Source organism: Elephantulus edwardii, unplaced genomic scaffold (genome assembly GCF_000299155.1).
Source record: "Elephantulus edwardii isolate Elephantulus edwardi_28Jun2011 unplaced genomic scaffold, EleEdw1.0 scaffold00121, whole genome shotgun sequence".
In the NCBI taxonomy this organism is placed as follows: Eukaryota; Metazoa; Chordata; class Mammalia; order Macroscelidea; family Macroscelididae; genus Elephantulus; species Elephantulus edwardii.
Genome location: NW_006399871.1, coordinates 4680591 through 4690288, shown reverse-complemented (window position 1 = coordinate 4690288; position 9698 = coordinate 4680591). Strand labels below are relative to the sequence as shown.

Sequence of the window (9698 nt, the reverse complement as noted above, 5' to 3'; positions counted from 1 at the left end):
TCCCTCTGAATGGTAGCATTGGAGAAGAACATTGAATATACCATGGACTGTCAAAAGAACAAGCAGATATGTCTTGGGAAAAGTGCAGCCAGAATGTTTCTTGGAAGAAGAATGGCAAAGCTGCTTCTCACATATTTTGGACATGTTGCTAGGAGAGGCTATTCCTTGGAGAGGGACATCAAGAGGGAAAGACCCTAAATGAGATGGATTTACAAAGTGACTGCAGCACTGGACTAAACTGTGTCAGAGATAATGAAAACAGGACAGACAGGATCCAGACCTATTGTATATAGGGTAACTATAAGTCATACTCAACTCAACAGTATATAAAAATAACAACCACCTCACAGAACAAAGTTACCTTTTAAAAAAAATTACATATGTATATGCAATTTGGTGGCTATAAATATGCTGTGCTAAAGAATCATTAGCATATCATAAATAATTTGTGACACAAATGATTGCAGCCACCACTCCCCATAAACTAAAAAAAACCCTCACAATCTCTTTAAGATTGGTTCTTTGTCTCAAAACGCTCTTTCTCACGCTGTAGAGTAGGAACAAACTCCTAACTGTCCTTCTACTGGGTTTCTGGGAGCCGGAAATGACATAGGAGGCGATTGCCCATCTTTCTCCCCAGATGGATTTGAACTATCAGAGAAACATGACTGTTGGGTCAGCAGCACTACTCTTTACAGCTCCTGTTTGTGTCAAAGATGCCCCTTTGGGGGCTGCTTTCCCTTCCTCTTTCCTCCTCCTCACTTTGTTTTTAAATTAGCTTGCCATGGCGCCTGGTCTGACAGGCACATCCTTGCTTCGGTGGAAACCTCCAGGCCTTCGCTGTGAGCAAGGAAGCAGTCAACCTCTCCCACCTCAGGGCTCACCCTGGACTCCTGTGAAAGTTCATCAGAACTCTTTCGTAAACAACAACAGCAAAATTGTGATTAGAAGACCGAGTTTGCAGCTGAGTCACTGTGCAAGGTCACAGGTGACACCTGCCCGCCTGGCTTTACCAACTTCCCTCCGCGGTGCTGTCCTCCCAGATACTGAAGTTTCAGGGCTGCTGCTGACTGGTCTCTGTTCCATGTAGGCTTCTTCTCTGCATCCCGGAAGCTCTTCCTCTCACACATAATCTCAGAGTCCACTTCTCCCGAGATTACCCCAGAACCCACTGCCCCGGCCATCACATCCAGCTTCTCTGTCAGCAGAGCTCACCTGACAATCTCTCACGGTGGCTCTGTGAGATCCAGCCGCCCCAGAACTGACTTTCCAGATGGCTGAAAAGGAAACCTTTAAGTGGAAATGGGAAGGTGAGTCAGGCCTAGGGAGTGATCAGACATAAGACAGGAGAGGTCATTGTTAACAGCTGTGACATTAGAACAATGCATAGCTGACCCTCCAGCAGGTTTTTGTGTATTCAACTACTTGCGTTTGAGGTTGGCAGGGCAATTCCTCCACACTAGGACACCAAAGCCTTCCAGAAAAGAGAGGCTTTTTCCTTCATTTTTCCAAGTAGTGAACTATTTCCGGTCACCTGTCCTGAAGAGCATGCTCCAGAATCCGGTGCCCTGGCTTCTCTCTCTGTATGTCAGGACCTTCTCTTGGTCACATCCAAGAAGTGGAGTCAGGAGTAGATTCCGGATATTCTGAATTGTCAAGCTGTCCTTCTGGGGTCTTCCTGCTACTCCCCAGCCACCTGAAACTAGGTAGGATAGGCCTGTTCCATAGTTTTTGGGGTGAGCATCAGAATTCAGGCGACAACAGCTTCCTGGTACCTACTGCTCTTTTATGAACTGACTTTGATCAGTTGGCCTAGTGGACAGAAAATGATGCTACCAAGCCAAAAGTGGGTGACTTTGTCAAACATTCTTCTAGGTCTTATAGACCTAGTGGTTGTGTCCACTTGCTGTACAGAGGTAACTTGTGGTTGCTGTGAAGCGGAACACTGTGACACCGATGTGTCAAATGCGAGAATGGTTACCCATTGTGGATGGTGTTTGGTGGAGCTCCCCAATTAAAACAAGCTTGGAAGCAGGAGTGGCATCCACTTCCGGAATAGTTTGCCTCCTGAAACCCTATGAACCTGGAGAAACGATGAAAGTCGCACAAGTGTTGAGAACTTTCATTCATAGGGTCGTTATGAGTCACCTACGACTCGACGGCACTTAACAACAACAGCAGGGTCTTCTGATGCCTTGATGAGCAACACACACACACACACACACACACATGATAAGTTTGGGAGCTGTTTAAACAAAACCCAGCAGATTCTGAAGGGCTTTTCATTCCTTTACTATGTCAGTCTGTAGTTAAAATAGAACCCGCTGCAAAGGACTTTTCAGGGTCTTTAATCTGCTCATGAGCATAGTAGACTTCAAAGAAGAAGAGGCAAAATGTTGAGATTCTCAACTCTCTAATCACTGGTATTCCAAAACACATCCTAACTTACAAGAAAATAAAAATCAAATCCTCTGCTGTTAAGCTGATTCCCACTCATAGTGAAGATTCTCCACTAAGTTTCTGAGGCAATAAATCTTCACAGGAGAAGCTACCCATTTCCCTCCCGCAGAATGACTGTTGGGTTAGAACTACAAACCTTTCACTTAGCAGCCCAGCACATAATGAACTCAGCCGTCAGATCTCCTGAACCTATTAGGAGCAGATGGAAATGGCAAAGTGTACAGACAAAGAGAGAAGTCTCTGGGTCGCATGTGGTTAAATGCTGGACCCCTAGTCAACAGGTAGGTAGTTCTATTTTACCTATAGGCACCGTGGAAGAGACGCCTGGTAACCTGCTTCCAAAACGTCACGGCCTTCAAACCCTGTGAAGCTTCTGTTCTGCATGCCATGAGGCAGAATGGACTTCAAGACTCTGGTGGTGTAGTCCATAGCGAGCTGTGCTGTTAGCTCAAAAGCAGCTGGTTCGAATCTGCCAGCTGCTCCCAGGAAGAAGGATAGGTAGTCTTTTCTTGTGTGATTAACATCTTCTGAAAACCTGCTGGAGGATTGCAGGATCAGTTCTGAGTCGGTTTCAACTCAATGGCAATGAGTTTAGTTTGTTGAACAATACAACATAGACAGGGAGATCACAGCTAAGAGCGCGCAGGGAATATTTTATTATTTCAAAAGAATATTGGAGCTCTGATGGCTTCATGGCAAGAAGCTGCGCTGCAACCCCAAAGGCATGTGGTTCGAGGCTACCAGCTGCTTTGGGGTGAAGATGGGCAATCTCCTTCCATGAGATTATCTGCCTCTGAAAACCCACTGGAGAATCAACTGATTCTGTGGTATACTACAACAACGGCAACAACAACGAAATATCTGTACTTAACCACTTGATAGTATTAAAACAAATAAACAAAATTCAGACCTAGTGTGGATTCGGGGTAGCTTTCAGTTCAAATTAATGCGGATTAATTTTTTAACTGCCACATAGGCCTAAGGAAAAACAAAAGCAGAGGTAGCGTTTGGAAAGGACTCTCTCCCCACCCCCCACTCCCGCCCCAGGGAAGGGAGGAAGAAGACACTGGGGACCCTGGGGGAGCTCTGGAGGGTGGGTGGGTGGGTGGGGATGGCTGGCGGGAAGTGCAAGTGTGTGAGGGTCTATGAGTGACGGTTTTGGACAAGGAAGACACAGAACTAACTCAAACCCCAGTCCCTCTGTTTCTTCTTCTTCCATCTCCAACTCCGCGATGACTCAGATTGTAGGCTCAGGCTCGTGTCTCAGCCTTCTCATCTCGCTTTCTTTTTTCCTCTTAGCCCAGTAGGAGTTCTAGGTCAGCCTCTGGAGCTCCAACCGATCCAGGGCCAGGCAACCAGGAAAGCTGTAATGGGTGTGTGTGGGGTGGTGTGCGCGTGTATGAGAGTGTGTGTGTGTGTCTGCATGTGTGTATATGGATGCAGAATGTGAATGTATAACTCTGCACCCACATGTGTGCATATATGTGTCTGAGTGTGCACATGTACACGTGAGCAGGAATGCAGGCATGTTTGTGCACAAGCCGATGTGTGTATACATGTGTATGGGTTATAGGTGTGCAAAGCTGGGTGTGTTTGGCAACCTTGGTTTTGTGAATGTGCCACTTATTTGACTTAATGCTTACTTGGCATTGTTAGTTATTTTTGAACAAAGGGCTCTACAAATTATGTAGACAGGCTGGCACATGTGTGTGAATGTATGTGTACATGCAGTGTGAATGTGTGTGTGATACATGAGTGTGTGTGTGTGTGTGTGTGTGTGTGTGTGAGAGAGAAAGAGAGAGAGAGGGAGGGAGATGGAGGGAGAAGGGGGGAGAGAGAGAGGGGGGGAGAGAGAGGGAGGGAGATGGAGGGAGACGGAGGGAGAGGGGGAGAGAGAGAGAAAGACAATGTCTGTGGATATATGTGTATATGTACGTGTGCTCTGCTTCCAGAGCAGAGGATGCAAAGCTTTGCCAAGACTCAGAAAGGTCTGTGACCCAGAAAAAGTACAAGAGGCTTTGATGACCTGTTTTGGGAGGATAAAGTGCTGACTGGAATCATCCACTTGGCTTGATAGAAATACGTGCTCGGCCGTGGCCCCAGTGCCTTCTTTCCTGCCCAGGTGTTCCTTCCTTGTCTGTTGCCTCCACCAGCAGAACGTTGAGTTAAAGCAGGAATGTCACTAGGGGACTGCGGGGGTATGAACTCCACCAGGTGACACTGCCAGAGGGGTGACACCAAAGTGATTGTCTAGAAAATATTTGTGCTGTACTTCAGCAGAAACGTATTTTTTTTTATAACAACAAAAATATTTTCATCAGCCAAGCTCACCTGTGTCAATGTACCTCCAAGGCCAAAGCTGTCTGCTGATTTACTTTTGTTTGTGTAAAACATGTTCCGTTTTTAAAAAGAAAGCGATTGCAGGAAAAGAAAACATTAGTAGGAGTTTGTGTGCTCACTGGCATCTTCACACAGTCTCTCTCCACGTTTAATCACCAAGGACTCTGAGAGCTGGCAGCTCTGGGGAACCCTGGTGACTCTTGTGACCACATCAAAACCTGAGCGAACACAGCACATCAGCTGATGACGGCGGAGGGTGGAAAGGCTGAGAAAGCCCTGTCCCTGCCCCAGGCTGCTGGAGAGTGAAGAAGTGCGATTACAAAACTAAATGAGCAAGGCCAGAGAGTCTTTCTAATCCTGCCTGATGTGTTCTGGCCAAGAGCAAGGAAGGGCTGGGGGGGAGGGCAGTGCTCAGGGGATGGTACAGGAAAGGCTTGGAGAGGAGAAAGGAAGAAGACACTCCTTCCTTCAATCAAGTCAGGGAGAGAAGACTTGGGGAGAACTCCGAATTGTTCCCCAAAGGTCAAGTTCGGAAAAGAGCAGAGCGGATGTTACAGGGAGAGAAAGTGGGAGAAGGTAGGGACCTTCTGGTCATGTGACTGGTGGCCAGGTAATTGTGTGATGTTTCTTTTCACAGTTGGGTTAGAAGTGTCCCGCCAGTTATGATGGGCAGCAATTGAAAAGCATTTTCTTCGCCTTGGGAGCTCAGCTACGTGGGCATATGTTCCACTTGGCAGGATGATTGTTTTTAGCGTAATTTCTACGTGTCAGATGAAAAAGGAATTGGGATCTTGGGTGTTTACAGGATCTTAGGAGCACGTGAGCTCGCTTTCTAGGACTTTGCTGGCTGCAAGATGTATCTAGAAAATAGACTGCTGTGGAAAAGGAAGACTGTGTAGATGGAATGAGGAGCCCTGGTGGTGCGGTGGGCTGAGTGTTGTGGTTCAAAGCCACCAGCGTCTCCATGAGAGAAGGATGAAGCAGTCTGCTCCCATGAAGCTTTGCAGCCGTGGAGCTTCAACGGGACAGTTCTCTCCCGACAGGGTCACTATGAGTTGGAGGCAACTCGAGGCCACAAATCAAAACCAAATCCACAGCCGTTGAATTGATTCTGAGTCAGCATCCCTTGCGCTTCCCTTGCTGTGAATCTTTAAGAGAGGAAATTGCTAATTTTTTTCCCCTCTGTCAAGCAACCCATGGATTCCAAGTACAGACTTCTGCCGTCAGAACTCTCTGGCTTGAGTGAAAACAACACATCAGTTGTTGTTTGTTGTTGTTAGATGCTGTTGAGTAGAGTACGACTCGTAGTGACCCTGAGAGATCATTGTGATTTGAGCCCTGTCCTGTCCTGTGCCATCCTCACAACCTCTGACCCCTTTGAGCCCATCGCTGCAGTCACTCTGTCTATCCATCTCATTGAAGATAATCCTCTCTTTCCAAGCATGATGTTCCTCTCCAAGGAAAGACCTTTCTTAGTAACACACCCAAAGTATGTGAGATGAAGGTTTGTCATGTTTGCCTCCAAGGAGCACTCTGGCTGCACCTTCTCTAAGACATACCTGTTTGTTCTTTTGGTGGTCCGTGGGATATTCAGTACTCTTCTCCATTACCACAACTCAAAGGCACAATTCTTTTTCTTTCATTATTATGCATTGTCCAATTCTCAGATGCATAGCAAATGATTGAGAAGCCCATGGCTTGAATCAGGAGCACCTTAGTCCCCAAACTAACATCATTGCTCCTCAGTGATTTGGAGAGGTCCTTGACTCGAGGCTTTCCCAGTGCAATACATCTTCTGATTGTTGGCTTGGTGGTAATAGGGCTTAAATAAAATCGGGGTAGAGGAGAGGACCGGTGACTTTTCTTTTTGATGAATTGCAATCACAGTGTCCTTCAGGTGTTGAGAGAGTGGCCTATTTTCATATTTCTTTAGCTCATTTTCTCTAGCAGGACAACTTGGACGTTATATGAACTCTGCCATTTGGCTAGCTCTTGGGGCCACCATTCCATCGTGACTAGTAACTGTAACTAGTAACTAACTCCAGTCATTACATTAAAAAAAATCTTACAAAAGGGGTGCTTCTGAATGTTTAGGTCCATATTCTGTTGTAAAGTTATATATCCAGCTTTCCTAAATTGCTCAAGCCCTTGGTGGCTGCCCTCTGTGTCACTGCAGATTTATTTTTAAAAATATTATTTCATTAAAAAATATTTAATTTTTAATTCTACTAATTTATTTACAAAATTCAAATACACTGTTTTTCAGACCAGCTTCTTCTAATTTCCCTTACCTCCCCCTCAAATTGTACAACCCCGTTATTAATCCATTCTAATGCACTTCATTCATAACACTTTATTCATTCTTACCCAGTGACTGTTTCTGACCACTTGGCTTCCTCTGATTGCATTACAAGCACGTACTGCCTTTTCTGATGCTGTTTTAACAGCTGCTGGTTTTGCCAAATTTTATTTCATTGATTTGGTCAAATGTCTCAGCCATCATTCTGTGGGTTGTATTTTTAAGCCTGTATCATGAACTCATTTGAGAATGAAGTAGTAATTAAAGGAGAAACACGAACAAATGCTTCTAATGCTCAGTTACTAATAATGTTGCAATTCAGTGTAAAAAGATTTTATAAAACAGTTTTGCTATTATTCATATAATTTAGCAAATATTGCATTTAAGTCATTTACAATGATACTTATCTCGTTCTATGGTTAGGGAGCTCCGGTGGCCTAGTGGGTTGTGCCACCAAAGGCCAGATGTTCCAATCCACCAGTTGCTCTGGGGGAGAAGAGTGGACAAGCAATCACCTCTCATGTGATTTACAGCCTCTGAAAACCTACTGAAGAGTCAGCTATGAGTTGTCTGTGACTTGATGACACTTAACAATAATAATAACAACATTCTATGGTTAGGATTAATAGCTGACATTACAAAGGATAAGGATTCTGTGTGGTCTGGTAGGGGAGAAGGTCCATGGGGTTGTGATAGGGACATCACTGATCTTTAGCACTTAGTACAGTATCTGACACATAAAAGATACTAAAAACATTTGTTGAATAAGTAAAGATTCAACCCAAACCCAAGTATGTTGTTGTTGCTGTTATGTGCCATCGAGTCGTTTGCGACTCACAGCGACCCTATATACAACAGCCCTAAACCCTGCTCTGTCCTATGCCATGTGGTTCAAGGCCACCATCTGCTTTACAGGATTAGTGGCTTCTGAAAGCCTCTTGGAGGACCAACTATGGGCCAGTTCTGACTGGACAGTAAACAACAACCCAAGTATATGCTGCCAAAATTCCTACTTCTTACATATACTATTTGTTTTTCTTCTTCTTCTTCTTCTTATCCCAGACTTTTGGGGTTGGTAGGATTTAGTGGCCATGCCTCTGTATCAGACAGAGCCTCTAAAAGCTTGCCCTTGGCCTAATGAGAACCTGTGCTTCCTTGCAGAACATGAACCTTAATATATCTGATGAGTACATCAACTATGAATCCATGACTTCCGAGGAAGACTACTTAAACTTCAACATCACCGATGTATTCTGCAAGAAAAACAACGTCCGGCAGTTTGCGAGACACATCCTTCCGCCCTTGTACTGGTCGGTGTTCATCGTTGGCACCCTGGGGAACAGTTTGGTCATCCTCGTCTACTGGTACTGCTCCCGAAAGAAGACCATGACCGACATGTTCTTCTTGAACTTGGCAATTGCCGACCTTCTCTTTCTCGCCACATTCCCCTTCTGGGCCGTGGCTGTTGCAGACCAGTGGAAACTGCCGTGTTTCATGTGCAAGATGGTCAACAGCATGTACAAGATGAACTTCTACAGCTGCATGCTGCTTATCATGTGCATCAGCGTGGACCGCTACATCGTCATCGCCCGGGCCATGAAAGCCCGGAGCTGGAGGCCCAAGCGGCTTCACCACAGCAAGCTGGTCTGTGTCGTCATCTGGACGATTGCAAGCGTGCTCAGCATCCCAGAAGTGCTGTACAGCCAAGTCAGGGAGGGGCCGGAAGGCACCATCTGCACTATGGTTTACCCCAGCAACCGGAGCACCAAGGTGAAGTCCGTGGTCTTGACCTTGAACATCATCGTGGGGTTCTTTGTGCCCCTTGTGGTCATTGCTTGTTGTTACACCATCATCATCCACATCCTGGTGCAAGGTAAGAAGTCATGCAAGCACAGGGCCCTGAAGGTGACCGTCACCGTCCTTACCACCTTCGTCCTGTCTCAGCTCCCCTACAACAGCGTCCTGCTGGTGAAGACCATCGACGCCTTCCTCACGCTCATCGCCAGCTGCCCCGTTTCCACCAGCATCGACATCTGCCTCCAAATCACTCAAATGATCGCCTTCTCCCACAGCTGCCTGAACCCGATTCTGTATGTGTTCATAGGGCAGAGATTTCGCCGGGACCTCGTGAAAACCCTGAGGAACTTGGGGTGCATCAGCCAGGCTCAGTGGGTCTCGTTCGTGAGGAGACAGGGGAGCTTGAAGCTGTCATCTCTGTTGCTTGAGACGACGTCTGGGGCTCTCTCCCTCTGAGGGGCCGTCTCTGAGTTGGATGGTCCTTTTGGAAGTGAGGAGAAACAAGGGGACAGCTTCTCCAGTGAGGGCCCGGAGAGAAACTGAAGAAGAAGAGGGAAATGAGAAAGAGAAAACCAACTCAGAGAGGGGTGCAAGTGAACAACATCCTTTGTCTCGACTAGAATTTTCAAAGCTGGCTGGTCATCCCAAGAGACTGTTGCCTGATTCTTGACGCTAGCCATCTGTGATTTCCAAGGAGGGACTATGGACAGCAATCACCACAGGCTGCCCCGGCAGTGGCCCTAGCCTGAGCACTGCCACCTAGAGGCACTGAGAAGGCTGTGACTTCATCTCGCCACCATCT

General features: G+C 46.4%; 1 protein-coding gene across 1 annotated transcript; it reads left to right on the top strand.

Annotated features, from left to right (window-relative positions):
- The first annotated feature begins 8263 nt into the window (after window positions 1-8263).
- CCR9 (chemokine (C-C motif) receptor 9) lies at window positions 8264-9352 on the top strand. Its single transcript, XM_006892967.1, has one exon. The coding sequence runs from the start codon at window positions 8264-8266 to the stop codon at window positions 9350-9352; it is 1089 nt and encodes a 362-aa protein (XP_006893029.1).
- Window positions 9353-9698: the final 346 nt, after the last annotated feature.

Coding starts and splice junctions, on each gene's coding strand:
- CCR9 (XM_006892967.1), top strand. CDS start 8,264: ATGAACCTTAATATATCTGATGAGTACATCAACTATGAATCCATGACT.